Source organism: Hyla sarda, chromosome 2 (assembly GCF_029499605.1).
Source record: "Hyla sarda isolate aHylSar1 chromosome 2, aHylSar1.hap1, whole genome shotgun sequence".
Classification (NCBI taxonomy): domain Eukaryota; kingdom Metazoa; phylum Chordata; class Amphibia; order Anura; family Hylidae; genus Hyla; species Hyla sarda.
In genome coordinates, this window is record NC_079190.1 from 245,673,017 (window position 1) to 245,698,428 (window position 25,412).

At 43.6% G+C, this 25,412-nt stretch overlaps 1 protein-coding gene across 4 annotated transcripts in view; it reads left to right on the forward strand.

Annotated features, from left to right (window-relative positions):
- The window catches only part of TRIM37 (tripartite motif containing 37), a 212,303-nt gene that overhangs the window by 10,403 nt on the left and 176,488 nt on the right, over window positions 1–25,412 (forward strand). For 2 of the 4 annotated variants that reach the window (XM_056556846.1, XM_056556847.1), the window contains exons 2-7: window positions 2,095–2,196; window positions 3,005–3,045; window positions 11,716–11,832; window positions 11,915–11,980; window positions 13,468–13,555; window positions 19,406–19,528. In XM_056556846.1, the coding sequence (XP_056412821.1) occupies window positions 2,095–2,196; window positions 3,005–3,045; window positions 11,716–11,832; window positions 11,915–11,980; window positions 13,468–13,555; window positions 19,406–19,528 (537 nt within the window). The remainder of the gene's footprint in view (window positions 1–2,094; window positions 2,197–3,004; window positions 3,046–11,715; window positions 11,833–11,914; window positions 11,981–13,467; window positions 13,556–19,405; window positions 19,529–25,412) is intronic. The other 2 variants (XM_056556848.1, XM_056556849.1) reach the window with 1 other exon arrangement.

Consider the following 25,412-nt stretch of genomic DNA (forward strand, 5'->3'; position numbering starts at 1 on the left):
GTTTTTCTGCTAAGGGACCAGGACGACAGATCCATGTAAAGGAAAGAATGAATGGGGCGATGTATCGTGAGATTTTGAGTGAAAACGTCTTTCAGAATGACAATGATCCCAAACACACCGCCTGAGCAACGAAGGAATGGCTCCGTAAGAAGCATTTCAAGGTCCTGGAGTGGCCTAGCCAGTCTCAAGATCTCAAACCCATAGAAAACCTTTGGAGGGAGTTGAAAGTCTTTTGCCCATCAACAGCCCCAAAACATCACTGCTCTAGAGATCTGCATGGAGGAATGGGCCAAAATATCAGCAACAGTGTATTTTGGGAAGACTTAAGGAAAATGTTTGATCTCGTTCATTACCAACAAAGGGTATATAACAAAGTATTGAGATTAACTTTTCTTATTGACCAAATCCTTATTTTCCACCATAATTAGCAAATAAATTCTTTAAAAATCAGACAGTGATTTTATGGATTTTTTTTTTCTCATTATGTCTCATAGTTGAGGTATACCTATGATGTAAATTACAGGCCTCTCATCTTTTTAAGTGGGAGAACTTGCACAATTGGTGGCTAAATACTTTTTTTTTCCCCCCACTGTATATCCTACATCATCTTTTTTATTTAAAATATGTTTGATTGGTATCTGTCTGATGCTCTGTCTCCCTCCACTGGCTTAGCTTACCGGTAACACATGGTATAACATAATCATCATAATGGAGGCACAGCTCTATCCATATATCTGTGGAGCTGTAGAGCTTACTAAAGCTGACCATACACATTAGAGTGTCAGCTGGACCTTACAATTTTGGCTGGCAATCTAATGTGTTTGAAGTTCTTCTGAATTTTTATTATCAAATTTTGGATATGTTGCAAGTGCACATAGCATAAGAGACACTATGCCAGAGTTGTGTAACCCTGCTCAAAACTCTGCCCCATGGATAGAACCCTGCCGTACGCACTGCCCCATGGATAGAACCCTGCCGTACGCACTGCCCCATGGATAGAACCCTGCCGTACGCACTGCCCCATGGATAGAACCCTGCCGTACGCACTGCCCCATGGATAGAACCCTGCCGTACGCACTGCCCCATGGATAGAACCCTGCCGTACGCACTGCCCCATGGATAGAACCCTGCCGTACGCACTGCCCCATGGATAGAACCCTGCCGTACGCACTGCCCCATGGATAGAACCCTGCCGTACGCACTGCCCCATGGATAGAACCCTGCCGTACGCACTGCCCCATGGATAGAACCCTGCCGTACGCACTGCCCCATGGAAATGAATGCCTTGCTCTGTTTCTTCTCAGTTTGGTGGAATTCCACCACTGTACACTCCGCCTTTAGCCCTATCTTTTCCGCAGACCAATCTTTTCCCTCCTCCTTCAGACCCCGAAGTACCCTCAGACCCTCTGTCCTCTTCTTCACCTTCTAGAAAAGACTCAGTGCTCCATAGGCACGTCAAGCTGCATCTCTCTGCAGCAAATCAGGCTCCGGGATTTTTGCTGCTCTTAAAGTAGCAGTGTCTTTTGCCTGACGTACTTGGGGACAGGCTCGGGGCGTGGCCTCCTTTAAAGAGTCTAGAGAAGGGAGGCTCGCAACCACCGCTTTTATAATTTTTTTTTTTTTTTTTTATGATTATTATGATAAAAAAATATGCCATCGAGGCAGACGGAAGGCCAGTGTGCCAATAACCAGTCCGGCCCTGATTTAGCTCCACTGAATTGGTCTAATCAAAGTCTAAATCATGTCAAAATAAAATAAACAGATAAAATAGAATAAAAATACCACCCTCTGCATTCATTGCATGTTTTCTGAAATGAAAAATATGCCATGTGTAAATTGATCTCCCGGTTGATTTTAATACTCAGTCATTATGGGTTTTTAGTGAGTAGAGAGATTCCTTACGAAAGTATAATAGTCGGTTATAGCAGAGATGCATTTTTCTCTTAACAGGATACCTTTCTATTATTTTTCGGTACTGTAATTAGTTGTTTCATGTAAATATTGCCAGTCAGCTGCTGTTTGTATGTTTTATGAATTGGCTTCTTTTACAAATGTAGCTAAATCTTTTTTGTTTCTTTGTGTTCTTCTTTTTAGGGTATAGCAGAGGTATTTAGATGTTTCATCTGCATGGAAAAGCTGAGAGATGCTCGCCTCTGTCCACATTGTTCCAAACTCTGCTGCTTTAGCTGTATTCGGGTAAGCGCTGCTATTTACAGGGTTGTCCTGCTGTTGTGGTGGTTTTTTTGTTTTTTCTCTCAAATTTCCTTCAAGTAGAAAACCATTATCTTCGTCAGCCCCCATAGACAGTGAATAGAAGGGCACATGTGGTCTGCGCCCCAGCAGTCAGATTGCCTTGCTGTCATACACTTCTCACATTTTTATTTGGTCCAAATATGTGCAAACATCACAAAAAGCTTGGTGTAAACCTAAATTTGCACATTATCAGTGGCAGAAGAGGTTCTGTCCGGTATAAGCTTTTCAGTTTATACTTCAAGCTATTAAGATTTAAAATAAAAAAGGACCAAGAATTTTACAATGAGACATGGCTTTAGCTTGTACTGGAGAAGGTAATATTTACATGCGATGGTAGCAATGTTGGTTCTATACACTAGTTTCGTATTCCGTCCATTGTGATAGTAAGCAGATGGTGTTAGACAGCTGAAACCTAAACAGGTCTATACCAATGAATTATTTAATGTTGGTGCGGTGCAGACTTTTAGAAAGTATATGAATGGTAGGAGTTTTGTAAGGTGATGTGTTTTAACATAAACATTGTATTCTAATGTGTCCGTTTTACACCATGTGCAAATCAGTCTTTACTGCAGATTTATCTTGTTCTTGCAAAGACTGTATGCAGTCCTGCCCCATATTTTTGTAAAGGACTGCAGAAAATGTTGAATTTACTTGCCGTAAAAATTTGAATGGTTAACCCACAACTTGTTAAATAACTTTTTAGCTATTCATTTAAAAACTGATTATAACCTTTTTCTATTTTGGTCTACAGAGGTGGCTTACTGAACAGAGAGCACAGTGCCCCCACTGCAGGTATACTGATGATATGGTGTCTATTTTACAATCTGTGTTGTCAGTGGGTAGCAGTAAAATCTGCTGTGGATTTTTCGCAGCCGGAAATCCATAGCAGATTATGTAAGTTTGATTAATGGGGCTTTTGGCATAAATTTATTAATGATCTGTCCCTAGGTTTATTTTTATTTTTTCAAGGGTCTCTCTCCACAAGGGTGAGTGCTGCTACCATCACTCTGCTGATCAGCTGTTTACCAGTGCTGTACCCCTGGCATGCAATGAGCCACTTAAACGGACACTGTCAGGTTCAAAAACTTTTTATTTTTTTATATATAGTACATCTTGGCAAAACATTAACATTTCTGATAAACTACAGAAGGAAAAAGTATTTCCTTTTTTAGAGAAATCATGGCTTTATCCAAGCTGAAGTACAGGCATTGACAGTGAGGGTGGGCTAGTATTCCTACGTGCTCTCCCCTGTCTGATGGGGCAGCGGAGGGAGCACAGAGGAGTCCTGTGGGGCAGCGGAGGGAGCACAGAGGAGTCCTGTGGGGCGGAGGAGGGAGCGCAGAGGAGGAGTCCTGTGGGGCGGAGGAGGGAGCGCAGAGGAGGAGCCCTGTGGGGCGGAGGAGGGAGCGCAGAGGAGGAGCCCTGTGGGGCGGAGGAGGGAGCGCAGAGGAGGAGCCCTGTGGGGCGGAGGAGGGAGCGCAGAGGAGGAGCCCTGTGGGGCGGAGGAGGGAGCGCAGAGGAATGGGGTTGGCACCCCCACTGAATTGATACTGATGACCTATGCTGGATCAGCCATCTATAAATTTAGCCCAAAAAGAGAAGGAAACCTTCCTTTGGCTGACACACAGCATTTTTGTAAATAAAAAAAAAGCTGCGGGCAGATGTTACCTGGAAGTAAATTGGAAAATATAAAAGACCATACATACCCACATCAGACTTGAGATATGTCTGTCTATGTCTATGGTCTCTATCCAGCATATTTTGTGATTTGGAAAAAAAACTTTTAGAAGATTTTGATTTCTTTGCATTTTTCTCATTTATGTATGCCCTCTGCTGTGGTTGTTGTGCTGAAAAGGCATAATGCATGTAGTATATATTGTCAAGGGTATAAGATCGGTGTATGCTGCTGCATTGACTTTTCTGTAGGCCACTTCATTCCTTTCTAAAAAGATGGATTATGTTGCTGATGCTGCAGAAGAGTTCTAAGCAAAACCAACAGGATAGGTGTACAGGCGCCCAGAGTTTTCTATTTACTATAAAACAGATATACAGTATATAGTCAATACGTGTCATCTGACTGAACAGTGTACGATAATAAAAAGATTCTCAGGGCCTGCCCACCTGTGCATTGAGTTTGGCTTATAATGGAAGCTGCTCTGCAGCATCAGCACCAAGAAGATTACAATCTTCCTACTAAAGAGAGCAGAGGCCTACCCTAACAGTGTTTTTAAACAGTGTGTCTCCAGCTGTTGCAGAACTACAAATCCCAGCATGCCCGGACAGCCAAAGGCTGGGATTTGTAGTTTTGCAACAGCTGGAGGCCCACTGTTTGGGAAAAACACTGCTCTAACAGTATATTAACCCTTTCAGGACTCTGGGTTTTTCCATTTTTGCACTTAAGTTTTTTTTCCTCCTCACCATCTAAAAATCCTAACTCTTTCAGTTTTCCAGCTATAGACCCATATGAGGGCTTGTTTTATGCGCTACCAATTTTACTTTGTAATTACATCAGTCATTGTGCCACAAAATCTATGGCAAAACCCCCCCCAAAAAATTTTTGTTGGACTAAATTGAGAAAAAAAAGCCATTTTGTAATTTTTAGCAGCTTCCATTTTTACGCAGTTCACTTTTCGGTAAAAATGACTCCTTATTCTGTAGGTCTATACGGTTACAAGGATACCCAATGTATATAGATTTTATTTTAAGACTTATAATTTTTTTTTTAACTACATGCACCAAAATTAGTATGTGTGCTGTGGTCTGTAGTTTTTACCAGTACCATTTTTGTTTTGATGGGACTCTTTTGATCGCTTTTTATTTTTTTTAATTTATTTTTTTAGGGTATACAAAATGATCAGTTAATTCACATTTATTAACTGAGGTTTTAAAAAAAAAAAAAAAAAATTATTATTTTTTTTTTTTTTTTTTTTTTACACACCATTTTTTAAGTCCCCATAGGGGACTATTACATGCAATCTTCTGATTGCATACACTGTTCAATGCTATGCCATACTTTATTTATTTTCATTTTAGACGTGGCGCTCAAATTTGATCGCTGTGTCTAAGGGGTTAATGCCAGGCATCACCGCGATTGGTGATGTCCGGCATTAGACACTGGTCCCAGCCATTGATGGCCGCCAGGACCACCCTGCTATGACGCGGGGTCAGCCCCTGACCCGGCTTCATAGAAGGGGAGCGGGTGCAGGGTGTACAGGTATGCCCTGCGTCTTTAAGAGGTTAAATGCAGTGCAATGGCATCCTTCGTTTCATGGTGTTTAATCTTAAAGGAAATCTGTCATCAGTGTCACCTGCACTAACCTGTCGGGACAGACAGGTAGAGCAGGTGACACCGATGACAACAATTCTTACTTGGTCCCTTTATGTCGTTCTCTGGCAATCCTCTTCGGTACCTTCAGCTCCAGGCCCAATTTGGAGCATGGGTGGAGCTTAGTGACGTCACTGCTGCAGTTCCCTGCTGGGTTCCGCTTCAAACAGCAGTGGCGATGTCACTAAGCTCCACCCATGCTCCAAATTGGGCCTGGAGCTGAAGATACCAAAGAGGATGGCTGTGGAACAACGGCACGGAGCGGGACATGGTAAGTACAGACAGGTTAGTGCAGGTGACAATAAACAGATTTCCTTTTTAAGGGTACGTACATACCGGATCCTGCGCAGATTTGATGCGCAGGATATGTAACTGCCGATTAGAAGCTGTGCTCAGTCATTTTGGTTACATTAAAATCTGAAGCAGAAAATCCTGAGCATCAAATCCTGCGCATCAAATCTGCGTACGTGTGAACGAACCCTTAAGAATAAATATTTGCCTTACAATTCTAACCAAGAGGAAATAATAAATGGAATTCAAGTGAATGCAACCTTTATAATGAAACTTGGGAGGAAAATAAAATTAGTTCCTTGCATTATGTATTGTAAACTTAGCTTAGCTAACCCATTCTAGTGGATCTGTCACAGATTTCACCCTTCGTATTGCAAAGGGTAATAACTGCGCTGAGAAATATACAAATTAACGTTTTGTGACCTCCGTCCACATGTACTCTACTGAAATTTGATGAAGGTTTTTTTGTATTGGAATATGCAAATAAATGCAAACTTTGTGTAAACACAAAAAAAGGTAACCAGCTCACCCACATTGCATACTGGTTGCTGTCTAGGCAATGGATCCAGTGTCTGATCATGAAGCCAAGCATCAGCAACAGTTCAAGCAAGTAGATCCAGCAGTACCCATAAACTAGCAGATTAATTTTGAAAAACATTATAAACATCCAACTACATGCTGCTGTTAAGCAGCTAACTGTCCTTCATCAGGGTCATAAAAGCATTAACAAAGTTGCCATCTTAAGACTTGCATTACTCAGGCTAAATAAAATAAGCTTGTGTATTAACCTCTTGTATTACTCCAAAAAAGACAAAATAACAAAACCTAAGGCTAAAAACATTGTACACTGGGGGGGGGGGGAAACATACATATGCATATAATAAATATATATGGCTAGTTGTCATACACTACAGTACAGTACAACCACCAGCACAAAAGACTGAAAAGCTTATACTTAATAATACCACAGGTTAGGAACATATACTGTTAATGGGAGCATCAAACCCAATTGATTTCTATGACTCAATGGAATCACCTAGTTTAAGACCTATGCGATATTTTAAGCGGACTCAAAGGGTGGGCTGCTGTTCTTTTTTTTAAATACAGCATAGGTCCAGAATGGTGTCACAAGATGACTGCTTTCCCATAGAAAGCAATGGGGTCCGCTGCTCTAACATAGTGTAAACCTACCCTAATGTGTAGGTTATACAGCACGTTGATAAGTCTGGACAAGCTATCTCTGAGATTATGAGGCATATTGTATGTTGCTACTGACTACTGAGAGCCCCAATAGCCTCAGTTTCAGAAAGGAAGTGATTCTTGATTATTGAATTCTGTATTTATATTGGCTTTTTCAGGCATTGAGACTTTACCCATGTACTATGTGTTTTTCAGTTTTTATACAGTGGGGCAAAAAAGTATTTAGTCGGCCACCAATTGTGCAAGTTCTCCTACTAAAAAAGATCAGAGGCCTGTAATTTTCATCATAGGTATACCTCAACTATGAGACACACAATGAGAAAAAAAAATCCATAATCACATTGTCTGATTTTTAAGGAATTTATTTGCAAATTATGGTGAATAAGTCCACTGCTCATAAAAATAAAGGTAACACTTAACCCCCTAACGACCATGAACATAAAGGTATGTCCTGGTGCGGCGGTACTTAGTGCACCAGGACGTACATTTACGTCCTGTGTATGACCACGAGCATCGGAGCGGTACTCGCGTCATGCACGGCAGGTTCCGGCTGCTAGCAGCAGCCGGGGACCCGCCGGTAATGGCCAACATCCGCGATCACGCGGATGTCCTTCCTGAACCCCTCAGATACCGTGATCAGTACAGATTATGGCATCTGAGGCAGTGTGCATGTTAAAATAGATGATCTGATCGCCCGCAGCGCTGCCACGGGGATCAGATCATTGGTAATGGGGTAATGGCGGACGGAGGTCCCCTCACCTGCCTCCGTCCCCCAGCGTCTCCTGCTCTGATCCGAGATCGAGCAGACCAGAGCAGGAGATAGCTGATAATACTGATCAGTGCTATGCCCTATGCATAGTGCTGAACAGTATAAGAAATCAACTGATTGCTATTGATAGTCCCCTATCATAAAAAAAAAAAAAAACACTTATGAACTACACTAACTTTACAGCCCCTGTAGCACAGTTAAATATCCTGGAATACCCCTTTAAGGTTAAAATGGGCTTGGTCCTTAAGGGGTTAAAAAACAACTTCTGTGAAATCACACTGTCCACTCAGGAAGCAACACTGATTGACAATCAATTTCACATGCTGTTGTGTAAATGGAACAGACAACAGGTGGACATTATAGGCAATTAGCAAGACACCCCCCAATAAAGGAGTGGTTCTGCAGGTGGTGACCACAGATTACTTATCAGTTCCTATGCTTCCTGGCTGATGTTTTGGTCACTTTTTAATGATGGCGGTGCTTTCACTCTAGTGGTAGCATGAGACGGAGTCTACAACCCACACAAGTGGCTCAGGTAGTGCAGCTCATCCAGGATGGCACATCAATGCGAGCTGTGGCAAGAAGGTTTTCGGTGTCTGTCAGCGTAGTGTCCAGCGCATAGAGACGCTACCAGGAGACAGGCCAGTACATCAGGAGATGTGGAGTAGGCCGTAGGAGGGCAGCAACCCAGCATTAGGACAGCTAACTCCGCCTTTGTGCACTGCCAGAGCCCTGCAAAATGACCTCCAGCAGGCCACAAATGTGCATGTGTCCACTCAGACGGTCAGAAACAAACTTCATGAGGGTGGTATGAGGGCTCGATGTCCACAGGTGGGGGTTGTGCTTACAGCCAAACACTGTGCAGGACGTTTGGCATTTGCCAGAGAACTCCAAGATTGGCAAATTTGCCACTGGCACCCTGTGCTCTTCACAGATGGAAGCAGGTTCACACTGAGCATATGTGACAGACGTGACAGGGTCTGGAGATGCCGTGGAGAATGTTCTGCTGCCTGCAACATCCTCCAGCATGACCGGTTTGGCGGTGGGTCAGTAATGGTGTGGCATTTCTTTGGGGGGGGGGGGGGGGGGGCACACAGCCCTCCATGTGCTTGCCAGAGGTAGCCTTACTGCCATTAGGTACTGAGATGAGATCCTCAGACCCCTTGTGAGACCATATGCTGGTGCCGTTGACCCTGGGTTCCTTCTAATGCAAGACAATGCTAGACCTCATGTGGCTGGAGTGTGTCAGCAGTTCCTGCAAAAGGAAGGCATTGATGCTATGGACTGGCTCGCCCGTTCCCCAGACCTGAATCCGATTGAGCACATCTGGGAGATCATGTCTCGCTCCATCCACCAACACCACGTTGCACCACAGACTGTCCAGGAGTTGGCGGATGCTTTAGTCCAGGTCTGGTAGGACATCCTGAAGGAGACCATCCGCCACCTCATCAGGAGCATGCCCAGGCAGTGTGGTGAGGTCATACGGGCATGTGGAGGCCATAGACACTACTGAGCCTCATTTTGACATGTTTTAAGGACATTACATCAAAGTTGGATCAGCCTGTAGTGCGATTTTTCCACTTTGATTTTGAGTGTGACTCCATATCTAGACCTCCATGGGTTGATAAATTTGTTTTCCATTGATAATTTTTGTGTGATTTTGTTGTCAGCACATTCAACTATGTAAAGACAAAAGTATTTCATATTAGTTCATTCATTCAGATCTAAGATGTTTTCTTCTGAGTGTTCCCTTTGTTTTTTTTTTTTTTTTTTGAAGAGTGTATTGGGTCAATAACAAAAGTTCAGCTCAGTACTTGGTTATATACTCTTTGTTAGCAATGACAGATGTCAAATGTTTTCTGTAAGTCTTCACAAGGTTTTCACACACTGTTGCTGGTATTTTGGCCCATTCCTCCATGCAGGTCTCCTCTAGAGCAGTGATGTTTTGAGGCTGTCGCTGGGTAACATGGACTTTCAACTCCCTCCAAATGTTTTCTATGGGGTTAAGATCTGGATACTGGATAGGCCACTCCTTGACCTTGAAATGCTTCTTACAAAGCCACTCCTTCATTGGCCGGGTGGTGTGTTTGGGATCATTGTCATGATGAAAGGCCCAGACATGTTTCATCTTCAATGCCCTTGCTGATGGAAGGTGGTTTTCACTTAAAATCTCTCAATACATGGCCCCATTCATTCTTTCCTTTACACGGATCAGTCGTCCTGGTCCCTTTGCAGAAAAACTGCCCCAAAGCACGATGTTTCAGCCCCCATGCTTCACAGTAGGTATGGTTTTCTTTGGATGTAAATTTTTTTTTATATAAAAAAGTTGTATACTTTGGTTTCATCTGACCGTATGACATTCTCCCAATACTCTTCTAGATCAGGGGTGCTTAACCGGTTGTACGTGTATTGGCCATGCATTGTCCAGTATTTGTCACTGCATAATTTCCCCTCCCTCTCTCCATCTTAATCCCCTTGTGCCATTATTTCCTCCTCCCTCTGATCCCTGTTTGACACATCCGATAATAACCCAAGGATCAATATGGAGGGGGTGAGGGGATGATGATTAACCCCCCCCCCCTTAGCTTAATCTCTTGCTCCATTAATCCTAACTCGCTCCCTCTGATCCTCTAGCACCCCCCCCCCCTCCATCTTAATTCCCTTGTGCGATCATTCACCCTTCCTCTGATTCCCTTTTGCCATATCTGATAACAAGGGGATTAAGATGGAGGGGGGGGGGGGGGGAAATGGCAAAAGGGGATCAGAGGTAAGGGGGAATAATGGGTCAATGGGATTAATATGGAGGGGGGTAGATAATCCCCCATCCATTTTAATCCCCTTGTGCTATCATTCCCCCTCCCTCTGATTCACTTTTGCCATATCTGATGATAATGGCTCGAGGGGGGGAATAATGGCCAATGGGGATCAGAGGGAGGGGGGGGAATATTGGCACAAGGTGATTAAGTATCTCATTAGTATAAAGGTAAGCACATGCCTTTTGTCTGCGGGTACCCTTCGCGTGTAAGTTCCGCATGAGGGGTACCTGCGGACATATTTTCAGTGTTTGGGGGTACAGTCGCCAAAAAGGTTGAGAACCACTGTTCAAGATGATCCAAGTGCTCTCTTGCATTGCATGATTTGAGTCCTGGCGGCGTAGTATGTTACTGATGGTAGCCTTTGTTACTTTGGTCCCAGCGCTCTGCAGGTCATTCACTAGGATGAATAGACTTCTTTGACTGTTACATGTAAATGTGGCCTTAGAAACACATACTTTATCTAACAATCTTGTTTCCAGAAAGCTTAAACAATTAGAGTTTTTTTTTTCTTGGTTACTATAGCTGTTTAGATGATATTTTAGCATATTGTCTGGAGCTCTTCCCAACAACATTTATAAAGATAAGTCTCACTTGGGCTGTCATAGAGTTGTCAATAAAATATACTGCAGATCCCCAGATTTTCACCCTTAGCTATTTTCACACGCCAGAATGGCCATGCGCGATTCTGCATTAATATTCTGCACAGACTTTCCCCAGCAGCAGTGTCCCATTGATTTAAATGGGATTCTGCTGCGCTGTTCACTCGGCAGAATTTGCATGCCAGATGTTTTTGGTACAGAAATTCAGATTCCATTATCGGCAGAATGATTAGTCAAGTGTATTCTCTCTGCGGAGTCCGCAAGGAAATGCATTGCTGTCCATCAGATGACACATTTCCGAGCGGTTCTATCGCTCGCCAGTTAGTCAAATTTGCGGAATGTCCGTACATTTTTCGCCAGTGGGAACCTGGCCTTATGGTGTTTAGTGTTTCCAACAGTCTAATGGGATAATATCCATTGATGAAGGTCATCAACGATTTATTTTTCTGCTTTTCTATTTAGAGCTCCTTTGCAGCTCAGGGAGTTGGTTAATTGTCGGTGGGCCGAAGAAGTTACTCAGCGACTTGACACACTACAGTTATGCAGTCTTAACAAACATGAAGAAAATGAGAAGGACAAGTAAGTGATAAAATATTATATGTATTTTGCAGTTAATATTTCATTGGCATGTATTATACGACTACCCTCTTATATGCCATAGGACTTCTAATCAAAATGTATGCAAATCTGACAACCAGCAACATTTTATAATCTGTAAAGAGAATCGGTAGGTTGTCATTCATAGCATTACCAGTTAACTTGTTCACTGTTGGCATAGTCTTTCACTGTTTTACACTGCAAGTTAAGGTCTTTCTAGTTATTTGCTCATGGCTGTTTCAGGTGTCTTAGCCCTAGAACTTAAATGCTCCAGTATATTGATCACAAAAAACTGGCCTGCACTGCTATGACCCTGGGGATTTGCACTCTGGGCATCATCTCTTTACACTAAACACTATACAGTAATCTGCTGCAGCATAACAGCTACTGCTAGGTATGTGTGTGTTAACAGGGCCGTCAACTGTTTCTAGTTTATTGATGAATATGATCTGGGGTTTAATACAGTTGTTGAATTAGGGTCTGAGCAATATACCCCGATCAGCCATAACATTAAAGCCACTTGCCATTGTGAAGGTCCCCCTTGTGCCCTCAAATCTGCTCTGACCTGTTGAGGCATGGACTCCACAAGACCCCTGCAGGTTTCCTGTGGTATCTGATACCAAGACATTAACAGCAGATCATTTGAGTTCTGTAGGTTGCAAGGTGGGGCTACCATGGGCTCTGACTGTATTTGCATCACATCTCACAGATGGTCATTCAGATTGAGATCTGAAAAATTTGGATACCAGGTCAACTCTTTGTCACTTTCTCTTCAGCTCAGAGCATGCACAGTGTGATTATCCTTGATTCCCTGGGGCACACACACCACCCTCATCTATATTTACTGCCTCCCTAAACTCGCTCAAGGGAGCCCCTTCCTGCAACTCGCACGGGAAAGAAGCGCAGGGGCTCATGGTTTGTGCAGTCTTTTTTCGCTTTTAGCTTGATTTATTAAAGGCAGTTTATGAGAGCTACGGGGGTCTGAGTTTAAAACAAATCAGCTGGCATGCCCTGTAGAATCATGGTGAGCATAATGTATAAAAAAAAAAAAAAAAAAAAAAAATATATATATATATATATATATATATATATATATATATATATATATATATACACATATATACACACATATATACACATATATACATATATATACATATATACACATATATACATATATACATATATACATACATACATACATTTACCACTTTTGGCTGGATATCTCCTTTAAATGAGCTGTGGGTACATGTGGTCGTGTCATAGTAAGCATTTGTCCTTTTTATGGGCTTCCTTTTGGCAGGTATTATCCACTGCATGTCAGGAGCATTGCTCAGATAACTAGATGTTCCTATTCTTGCTCTCTACACATAAAGTTAAAGAACAGATTTTTCACTTTATTTTAATGTTATGGCTGATCAGTGTATCTACAAAGAGGAAAATGTGTCCGATTTACCCCTGTGTACATTATCTTTTAGAACTTTATTAGATCCAAAAGGATGGCGACCAGAGAAACTAAACTAAACTTTGCATCATAGAGAAAGCTTGGCAATGTCACATAAATAGGTTTTCTAGAATGCATTTCTCAATATAATTTTTTTTTTTTACTTTTCTAAGATGCGAAAATCATCATGAAAAGCTCAGCGTATTTTGTTGGACTTGTAAAATTTGCATCTGCCATCAATGTGCTCTCTGGGGAGGAATGGTGAGTTAACTTATGTTTAACAAAGTCCTTACACTATTGAACTTAGAGGACCTATGGCCAATCCCCAAAAATCCCCAAAGCGCTCGGACGCTCAGTGATCTAAAACTTATCCCCGATCCTGCTGATAGGGGATACATTTTTGTCCATTATACTTCTTCTTTAAATTTTCATGCCCATCTGACTTATTCCCTGATATATTAGACAAACAATAAACCCTCATATCTCAGGGACAGAAAGATGATTTTTGTGATTTTCCAAACTGCTTGATTGTAAATGTATATTTTTTTTGTAAATTACGAGGGTTATCATCTTGCCTGTTAAACAGCATTCAGAGATATGCTTTACAGTAAGCCCTATGAACACCATGGACTGACCCAGACCCTTTTTACTAGAATGGAAATGTTTTCTTGGCATGTTCTGTGATCCTTTGATAAGGTAACTTTACACTGAGGGGAAGGTATACAGTATATTGCTATCCAGACTGGTAGAAATAAAGGGCATCACTCACCAGTGTCACGGAGAACATTATTGTGGATGCAGTTTCACAGGGTGCATACCCGGCTCATTGCTGACAAGCTGCGTTCCCTATGCAACGTCCGCGTGTGCACCCTGTGAAACTGCATCCATGATAAAGTTCTCTGTGACGCTGACACCGGTGAGTGACGCCCTTTATTTCTTCCTGTCTGGATGATTGATGGACTATTCTCTCTTGGGCTTTTGGAATCCTGTTGTCACCAATGTGTCAACCGGTCGTAGGCTGCTTTATGTGGTGAAGATTCACCTGTGGTTTCCTATCTTGAGGAGTCATTGTGTTGTTGATGGTCATAGGGGAAGCGGATAGTAAACACAGAAAAAAGGACGGAACCTTAAAGAGGCGCTGCTCACAACCAAAGTATACGGCACTTTTCTCTCTACACCTTTTGTGCCATATACTTTGGTCGTGAGCAGCGCCTCTTTAAGGTTCCGTCCTTTTTTCTGTTTCCTGTCTGCATGTTTATGGGATAAGACTTCATCCTCTCCCATTTGGACCTTGGGCTTGCAGCTTGCTACCACCTACATCTGAGTAACCCTAAGGGGTTGATATGCCTGTTTCTTTTGCTTTCTGGTGAGTGGTGAGCGACCACTCTATAGACTCTACGTCTAATACAGACCTGCCTTGGACTTTGGTGCTAAGGGTAATACACGAGGCATTGTCCCCTGTCTCCCCCTTTTTTTTTTCTCCCTCTGCATATAGGGGAAGCGGAGCCGAATGCTTGAACTTTCTGCAATACTATATATTGGTATCACCTTTAACTGTTCTGTCTGTGATAATAAGGAGCAGAGTGCTGGAAAGTGACCACTATAGAACAAAAAGTCTTTGCTTAAAGGGGTACTCCGGTGCTTACACATCTTATCCCCTATCCAAAGGATAGGGGATAAGATGCCTGATCGCGGGAGTCCCACAGCTGGGGACACCCGTGATCATGCACGCATCACCCCGTTTGTAATCAGTCCCCGGAGCGTGTTCGCTCCGGGTCTGATTACGCTCGACCGCAGGGCCGGCGGCGTGTGACGTCACGCTCCGCCCCTCAATGCAAGCCTATGGGAGGGGGTGTGATAGCTATCACGCCCCCTCCCGTAGGCTTGCATTGAGGGGCGGAGCATGACGTCACACGCCGCCGGCCCTGCGGTCGACCATAATCAGACCCGGAGCGAACACCCTCCGGGGATTGATTACAAACGGGGTGCCGCGTGCATGATCACGGGGGTCCCCAGCGATGGGACTCCCGCGATCAGGCATCTTATCCCCTATCCTTTGGATAGGGGATAAGATGTTTAAGCACCGGAGTACCCCTTTAAAGGGGTTATCCGGCGATAGGGTTTCTGTTTTGTTTTTACAACTCTGCCCACTTATCGATGCAGCCAGTGATTGGATGAGGGGCAGTGTGACATTGTGGAGGAGTGCAGCTTTTTTTTTTTTTTTTAAATATGCTGTTAAGTGGGCAAAATGTGTATAATAAAAAAAACCTCCCTCTGGATAACCCCTTTTATTATTAGGCTGAGTGGTCTGAATGAAAACTGCAAGATTTTAGGACAATTTCATAATATTGGTGCTAAAATTACAAATGTTAACAACATATTTAAGACTTTTTGGGAACATTTTTTAACATTAGATATGGATTTGAACACACACATTCCTTTTATGCATTCAAATAATTGACCAATGTTTTTGACTACATTTGTAACTATTATCAATTATTTTAGTGCTTTCTACATGTTGTGTGAACATTTTGATTTTGAACCCCTTAACGACGTAAATGTATGTCCTGGTTTGGTGGTACTTCGCGCACCAGGAAGTACATTTACATCCTGTGTATGACCGCGAGCATCAGAGCGGTGCTCACGTCATACACGGCAGGTTCCGGCTGCTATCAGCACCCGGGGACCCGCCGGTAATGTCCGACATCCGCGATCGCGCGAATGTCCTCCATAATGACGAGTAATAGGACAAAATGCCCCCCAAAATTTGAAACCCCATCTCTTCTGAGTATGGAAATACCCCATGTGTGGATGTCAAGTGCTCTGCTGGCGCACTACAATGCTCAGAAGAGAAGGAGAGCCATTGAGCTTTTGGTAAAAAAATAGTTTGGAATGGAAGTCGGGGGCCATGTGCGTTTACAAAGCCCCCGTGGTGCCAGAACAGTGGACCCCCCCCCACATATGACCCTATTTTGGAAACTACACCCCTCACAGAATTTAATAAGGGGTGCAGTGAGTATTTACACCCCACTGGCGTTTGACAGATCTTTGGAACAGTGGGCTGTGAAAATGAAAAATTACTTTTCATTTTCACGGACCACTGTTCCAAAAATCTGCCAGACACCTGTGGGGCATAAATGCTCACTGCACCCCTTATTACATTACGTGAGGGGTGTAGTTTCCAAAATGGGGTCACATATCGGTATTTATTTTTTTGCGTTTGTCAGAACCGCTGTAAAATCGGCCACCCCTGTGCAAATCACAAATTTAGGCCTCAAATGTACATGGTGCGCTCTCACTCCTGAGCCTTGTTGTGCGCCCGCAGAGCATTTTACACCTACATATGGGGTATTTCTGTACTCGGGAGAAATTGCGTTACAAATTTTGGGTATCTTTTTTTCCTTTTAACGCTTGTGAAAATAAAAAGTATATGGAGCAACACCAGCATGTTGGTGTAATTTTTTTTTATTTTTTTACACTAACAAGCTGGTGTAGCCCCCAACTTTTCCTTTTCATAAGGGGTAAAAGGAGAAAAAGCCCCCAAAAATTAGTAGTGCAATTTCTCCTGAGTACGGAGATACCCCATATGTGGCCCTAAACTGTTTCCTTGAAATACGACAGGGCTCCGAAGTGAGAGAGCTCCATGCGCATTTGAGGACTAAATTAGGGAGCACATAGGGGTGTTCTATGCCAGAGATTCCCAAACAGGGTGCCTCCAGCTGTTGCTAAATTCCCAGCATGCCTGGACAGTCAGTGGCTGTCCGGAAATGCTGGGAGTTGTTGTTTTGCAACAGCTGGAGGCTCCGTTTTGGAAACACTGCCATACAATACGTTTTTCATTTATATTGGGGGGGGGACAGTATAAGGGGGTGTATATGTAGTGTTTTACTCTTTATTATGTGTAGTGTAGTGTTTTTTTAGGGTACATTCGCACTGGTGTGTTACGGTGAGTTTCCCGCTAGGAGTTTGCGCTGCGGCAAAAAATTTGCAGCAGCCCAAACTTGAAGCAGGAAACTTACTGTAAACCTGCCTGTGTGAATGTACCCTGTACGTTCACATGGGGGGGGGGGGGGGGGGGAACCTCCAGCTGTTTCAAAACTACAACTCCCAGCATTTATTGACAGACCATGCATGCTGGGAGTTGTACTTTTGCAACAGCTGGAGACACACTGGTTGGAAAACCTTCAGTTAGGTTCTGTTACCTAACTCAGTATTTTCCAACCAGTCTGCCTCCAGCTGTTGCAAAACTACAACTCCCAGCATGCACTGATCGCCGAAGGGCATGCTGGGAGATGTAGTTATGCAATAGCTGGAGGTATGCAACTACAACTCCCAGCATTCCGAGACAGCTTTTTGCTGTCTGTGCATGCTGGGATTTGCAGTTTTGCAACATCTGGAGGGCTTCAGTTTTAGAGAACACTGCAAAGTGATCTCCAAACTGTGGTCCTCCAGCTGTTGCAAAACTACAAATTCCAGCATGCCCAGACAGCAAACAGTTGTTTGGGCATGCTAGGAGTTGTAGTTTTGCAACATCTGGAGGGCTACAGTTAGAGACCACTGTATAATGATCTCAAACTGTACCCTCCAGATGTTGCTAGGCAACTCAACGGCTTCCGCCGGATCCAGCCGCACGTCATCGCCGACCGCCGATCTCCGTCGCCGGCCCTGATCGGTAAGTGGATCCTTGGCGCCGGTCTCCTTTCGTTCCCCGTTCTGCCCCTCCTATTGTGGGTGGGCAGGACAGGGAAAACGAAAGTTAACCCCCCCCCCACCCCCGATCTGCTATTGGTGGTCGCGTCTAGACCACCAATAGCAGGGATAGGAGGGGTGGCACCCCTGCCACCTCACTCCTATGCCTTCAGGGGGATCGTGCGTGTCTTAGACAACCGCGATCCCCCTTACATTCCGGGTCACTATAGACCCGTAATGACCCGGAATCACGCAAATCGCAAGTGTGAATTCACTTGCGACTTGCCGCGATCGCCGACATGGGGGGTCTGATGACCCCCCCTGGGCGTTTGCACAGGATGCCTGCTGAACGATTTCAGCAGGCATCCCAATCCGATCCCCCCCCCCGGTGCGCGGCAGGGGCCGGAATTCTCCATGACGTACGCGTACGTCATGGGTCCTTAAGTACCAGGGTGTCATGACGTACGCGTATGTCAAGGGTCCTTAAGGGGTTAAAATAAAAGTATCCTGTTGGTGATATCCTGTGTGAACAATATCATGCAATCTGAACGATTAAATGCAATTCGGGCTGATACTGTGACACACTCTGATAAGGTTTGGGGCCCTTGGATCTCCTCTCCCTATGAGACTGATATGTCCTATTGTGAGCTGGTTTACATAGCTTTCTGTTTTTTTTGTTTGTTTGTTTTTTTTGTGACCTACCCAGATCTCACTTTGTTGTGCTGACCTGTTTCTCACCATTACCATTTATCTATTGTACCCCACCTCCTTGTCCCTTCCTCTCCCCTCCTTTCCCCTTTTATTGCCCCTCCCCAGTATTTTCCCACTTTGTTTTTCCCATATTTTGTAGCCTATTTTGCTACTTTACGTTATTTTTTGCAGTTTTTTTTTATTGTATGCACTTTATACTTTTGTACACGTTTAATTCTCATGTCAATAAATGTTCTTCTTTTGAAACTAAAATAAAAGTATCTTCTCTGTTAAAGGAGTACTATGGGATATGAAAGCTTAACCCCTATCCTAAGGATTGGGGATAAGTTTCAGATCGCGAGGGGTCCAACCGGTGGGGCCACCCCGCGATCTCCTGTACGTGGCCCCTGCAGTCAGCGGCAAGGGGGCATGTCTGACCACTGCATGACGCTGCGACTGACATGCCCTCTCAATACATATCTATGGGAGAGCAGGAGCGCTGCATTCAGCAGTCTCTGTCTCTGCCATAGAGATGTATTGAGGGGCCGTGTTGGCCTCCGTGTCATGCGGTGGTTGACGTTCACTATTTTGGCAGAGCCAGGGTCCCCATACGGGAGATCACGGGCGGTCCAAGCTCTGGGGCTTAAGTTAAGTTTTTTCATATCCCAGAGTACTCCTTTTAATGTCTGACCTTACTTATGTGGGTAACACTGTTACTGGTTTTTATTTTAGCATGGCGGACACACTTTCAAGCCGCTTGCAGAAATTTATGAGCAGCATGTTACAAAAGTAAATGAAGAGGTGGCCAAGCTTCGCCGACGGTTAATGGAATTGATTAGTCTTGTCCAGGAAGTGGTAAGAAGTCACTGTGTTTTATTGAATTGTAAACTTTTCTCTTTAGTTGATATATATTCTGTAGTGATTTTTAGAAACTGTATTCTTTAACTTTTATTCTTTATTTTTTACTTTTTTTCAAATTTTTATTTTTTTTTTCTTCTTATAAAGCAGCTTCTCATTTAGGAATTGGTGTGTGAACATGTACAGCAGTCTACACAAATAAAAAAATTACAAGGAAAGTGTATGCATACCCTTTCTGGGGATTTCAATGCAGGCCTTATGAGCATCATAAGTGAGACAGTATATACAGAACAACTGATCTTTACCTGATCTTTGGATGTTACATGAAATGGCCACTTTATTAACCCCTTAGGGACTTAGCCCATTTTAACCTGTAAGGATTCAGACCTTTTTTGCAATTCTGACCACTGTCACTTTATGCATTAATATCTCTGGGATGCTTTTACCTTTTATTCTGATTCAGAGAGAGTTTTTTCATGACATATTCTACTTTAACATAGTAGTGAATTTTCGTCATTACTTGCATCTTTTCTTGGTGAAAAATCCCAAAATTTGATGAAAATCTTAAAAATTTAGCATTTTTCTAACTTTGAAACTCTCTGCTTATAAGGAACATGGATATTCCAAATAAATTCTATATTGATTCACAAATACAATATGTCTACTTTATGTTGGCATCAGAAAGTTGACATGTTTTTACTTTTAGAAGACATTAGAGGGCTTCAAAGTATAGCAGCAATTTTCAAAATTTTCACGAAAATTTCAAAATCTGAATTTTCCAGGGACCAGTTAAGTTTCAAGTGGATTTGAGGGGCCTTTCTGTGAGAGAGACCCCATAAATGACCTCATTATAGAAATTACACCCCTCAAAGTATTCAAAATGACATTTAGAAAAGTTTGTTAACCCTTAAGGTGTTTCACAAGAATAGCAGCAATGTGGAGGAGAAAAATCAAAATCTGCATTTTTTTACACTTCTTGTAGCCCCATTTTTTTCCATTTTTAAAAGTGGTCTAAGGAGAAAAAAAAAATTTGTAGCCTGGGAAAACTTTTTTTTTTTTTTTAGAATACCCCTTTTTAAGTGCTCTGCTGGTGCACTACAGGTCTCAGAACAGAAGAAATGCCATTGGACTTTTGGAGACAGAATTTAGCTGGAATTTAAGTCTGGGCCATGTGCGTTTACAAACCTCCCAGCAGAACAGCAGAAATCCCCCGCTTGGGACACCATTTTGGAAACTATACCCCTCCAGGAACGTAACAAGGGTTACAATGAGTACTTACACCTCACAGGTTTTAGGGACGTAAAATTGAAAAATTTTATTTTTGGTACTACTGTATATTGATAGTGTTACCCCAAATGTTTCGTTTTCACATGGGGTAATAGGGGAAAAGGCCCCCAAAATTTATATTGCAATTTCGCCTGAGAAGGAAAATACTCCATATGGGGATGTAAAGTACTCTGGGCGCACTGCAATGCTCAGAATAGAAGGAGCTTTTGAAGTGAAAAGTTTGTTGGAATTGAAGTCGGGGGCCATGTGCGTTTACAAAGCCCTCATTATGCAATAACAGCTGTAACCCCACATGTGACACCATTTTAGAAATTACACCCGTCAAGAAACGTAACAAGGGTTACAGTGAGTACTTACACCTCACGTTTTTTGAACAGTGGGCTGTAAAAGTTAAAAATTTTATTTTTAACACTGAATTGTTGGTGTTTACACTTTTTTTTTTTTTTTTTTTAACTTTCACAGGTAGTGTGAGAGAAAAAGCGCCACAAAATTTGTAGCCCAATTTCTCCAGAAAAAGGATATACCCAATATATTGCAGAAAAGCACTATGCGGGTGCAAAATAGGGCTTAGGAGTGAGAGCCTAAAGTGGTAATTTGCACTGCAATGGTTGAAGTGCTGACATAAAAAAAAAAAAACCCCTGGCAAGTGACCACAATTTTGAAACTACACCCCCCCCCCCCCCCCAAGGAAGGTAACAAGGGATACAGTGAGTACTTAGGCCTCAAGGTTTTTTTGAACAGTGTGCCGTAAATTGAAAAATCTGAAACGCCCACATGTGACACCATTATAAAAAATAACCCTCCTGAGGAATAGGTATAGGGGTAAAGAGGACATTTTGAATGCACAGGTGTTTCCTAAATTTATTTTCCAGGAATGGATGAAGGGTAGCTTTTGAAAATTGCTATTTTCAACCTATGCTCTGCTTCATCTTTCTGGGAACAACTAACATGTAACTCCGAATTGTCGCCTGGAAATACGACAGAGCTCATGAGCGAGAACTCATTTGAGGCCTATGTTTCTTACGGACCTAACAGTTACATACATTCAGAGGAAAATACAAGAAAGGAACACCCACATGTGAGATTGTTACAAACAGTACACCCCCTAGGGAAGGTGTATAGGGGTGAAGTGGACATTTGGAACAGATGGGTGTTCCCTAAATTTATTTTCCAGGAATGGATGAAGTGTAGTTTGGGGGAAACTGAAAATTGCTATTTTATAACTGATATGCCAATTATTTTCCCAGAATGATGACCCAGAGTACAGCCAAAAGTAAAAATATGCCCGCCCCAACCCCTATGCTCTGAATCATCATTATGGGAATGTGATGTGTGTGGCTGTCCCTTTTCTGTTACCTCAAATGCGCACCCCGCTCAGGTGGGGAGAGCGCGTTGCACATTCGAGGCAACTGCAAAATCCCGATGCTGTTGACTTTGTGTCCCAAGACCCATTTTTTGGAAAAAATAAATAATTATATATATATATATATATATAATCAGGGGTATTGGGAAATAGATTTATGGTTTCTTTTTTTTTTTTTTTTTTTGTGGGGGGTGGTTGGTTTTACAATTTGGAAGACAATGTCCTCTGGACTGGTATATTGGAGTCCAATTCTGGGGAATTGAAAATTAGGGAAAACTGTTAAAAAGTTAGTGCTCCATGGAAGTGTTATACTCCCTGAAACAATCTCTAATGCAGAGGCCCGGATGATCGGGGTGAGTGTCACACTAAGTGGTGGTGTCCTTCCAAATCCCCCTCCTGTGACACACTCTACATTTTTTCTGGGATCCCTTCTTTCCAGTGTGAGGGACCTCACCTGGAAAGTGTTGGCTGGGGACGATCTGGGGAACCGAAGTTTCAGAGGTGCTCTAACCTGCTCTTTGCGGTCACCAAAGATTAGGCTCTTTAGAACTTCTTCTTTAAACTGCAGGAATGTCCCTGTGTTGCCAGCGTACTGGGACAGTACAAAAGAGTTGTACATGGGAACCTGTACCATGTAGACCGCAACTTTTTTTGTACCATGCCCTGGCATTATATGGCTTGAGGACTTGATCAGAGAGAGCAACTCCCCCATATACTGGTTGTAGCCCAGAAAACAATCAGGCTTGATGACCGGTACCTGGGACAGGGGTGCTGCCGTTCCCATGAATTGTGGTGAGCTTAAGGACATCCCTCTTGTCCTTATACTTGACCAGCAACTGGTTTTCATGGGAAAAGGCACGGGACTCACCCCGGGGGATAGGAGTCTGCAGGGGTTAGGAAGGAAGGCCTCTTCGATTCTTCCAGACTGTCCCACAAGCGAGCGTGAATCTGGCAGTGAGGGAAGTGAAGAGAGGGCTACTAGTATAAAAGTTGTCCACACAAAGGTGGTAACCTTTATCTAGCAATGGGGGCAAAAGGCCCCAAACTATTTTCCCGCCAACACCCAGTCTGAGGCGACATTCTGGGGGTTCAATACGGGAATTTGTGGCTCATACACTATAAACTTGCAAGTGTACCCTGAAGTACTCTCGCAAAGTTTATACATCTTCACGCCATACCGCGCCCACTTGGTTGGGATGTAGTTCCGGAAGCGGAGTCTCCCCTTAAAGCTGAGACCCATCAATAGCGACGTCCCTTTCAGGGACATAGGCCTCCCAAAATTTTGCCCAGAAGTGATTGATGACCAGCCTGATTTTTATACAGGCGGTCATACGCGGGATCAGTTCGTGGGGAGACATGCCGTATTATGAGCATAATGCAAACCTTTCCAAATGGCCTCGATTCGGGGACGGGTCGTGGCCATACTGTAGAGCGGGGTCTGGTAGAGGACATCCCCACTCCAGTACTGCCTGACCTTTTTGTTTTTTTAACTAGGCCCATATGCAGCACGAGGCCACAAAAGGTCCTCATTTCGGCTAGATTGACTGGGAACAAGCCACTGGGCCTAGCTAAAAAGGAGCCCGGGTTTGCGGCGACGAACTGTTGGGCGTACAGGTTCATCTGGTCAACCATCACGTTGACAGTTGTCACTGAATAAAAAAGTAAAATAGTCCATTTCAGTGAACCCGACTATGTCAATCTTGATTCTTGACAAACTCAGGAATCAAGACAAGTTCACCGGTACCAGGCACCAGTAAACTTGGCTGAGGGGCTTGACTAGTATGAGCACCAGGGGGACTCCTACTAGGATGGGGCACAGGGTCAGGAGCAGAGGAGGTTTGCAGCCTCGCATGGCAGCATCTCTGCCACCTTGGTGGCTCATCAGAAGATGATGAGGAGGACACGGAAGAAATAAGGAAGGTGGATCTAGCGCAAAAAGCCCTGCGCCAGAAAAAATTTAAGTTCTCCTAATCAGTGGTGTGCACACTGATTAGAGCTTGGTGGCGGCTGGGGGTGCAGAAGTCAGTGGGGGGTCCGGCCACTCAGCCCAGAACAGTGGCTGGTAGCATGTGCAGACCCCCATACAAAATACCATAAAAATAAAATAACGCTATAACCCGAAAAAGAGCACCCGCCTGGCCTGCTACTGGTGGCACGGACCTTATAATCCGCGAAAAAGCACCTGCACAAAAAAAACGCTGACCAATACTACGGGACTGATCAGCGTCCGGTGGGCTTTAGCTAACTGTGGCCGGCTACTCTTTTATATGGAAGAGGGATGGGCAAGCAGTTTAGCAAAAAAAAAGTAAAAATGTGTGTGCCCAAAAATAACTCTGGTGGCAGTCTGGACAGTACGGATGATTGGTGGTGTATATCACACCACTGATCCTCCTTTTCCAGGTCATGGGGTCTTGGCGATATGCCGGGATGCCTGCTGAACGATCTCATCAGGTATTCCGGTCCGCTCCCTGCCCGGTGAGCGGCGGGGGCCAGAAATACTCAAGTACGCCCTGAGTCCTTAAGGATCGGGGATGCAGGGCGTATGCCCTGCGTCCCCAAGAGGTTAAAGACATTGGGTGAGATTTATCAAAACCTGTCCAAAGGAAAAATTGCTGAGTTAACCATAGCAACCAAATCAGATTGTTCCTTTCATTTTTGAAAAGGCCTTTTCAAAAATGAAAGGAGCAATCTGATAGTTTGCTATGGGCAACACTTCTGGACAGGTTTTTGATAAATCTCCATGTTGGATTTCCTTTTGTCTTCAGAACAGCAGTGATTTGTTGTGGCATATATTCCACTAGATGTTGAAATTTGTTGAACTATTGACCCATGTATACAAGAGGTATGGATATGCAGGCTTTTCTACTTCCACTGATACTTTATACAGGGGTCCCTCAACATACGATGGTAATCCGTTCCAATGGACCATCGTTTGTTGAAACCATCGTATGTTGAGGGATCCGTGCAATGTTAAGTATAGGACAGTGGTCTACAACCTGCGGACCTCCAGATGTTGCAAAACTACAACACCCATCATGCCCGGACAGCCGTTGGCTGTCCGGGCATGCTGGGTGTTGTAGTTTTGCAATATCTGGAGGTCGGCAGGTTGAAGACCACTGGTAGAGGAAGTTGTACTTGTGTGACCCCGCTGCCCTGGATGTCGCCGTGGCCCCGGCGCTCCGGCAAGGCCTCTGGTTCCCCGGCATATTCTCTCTCTGTAGCCGCGATAAT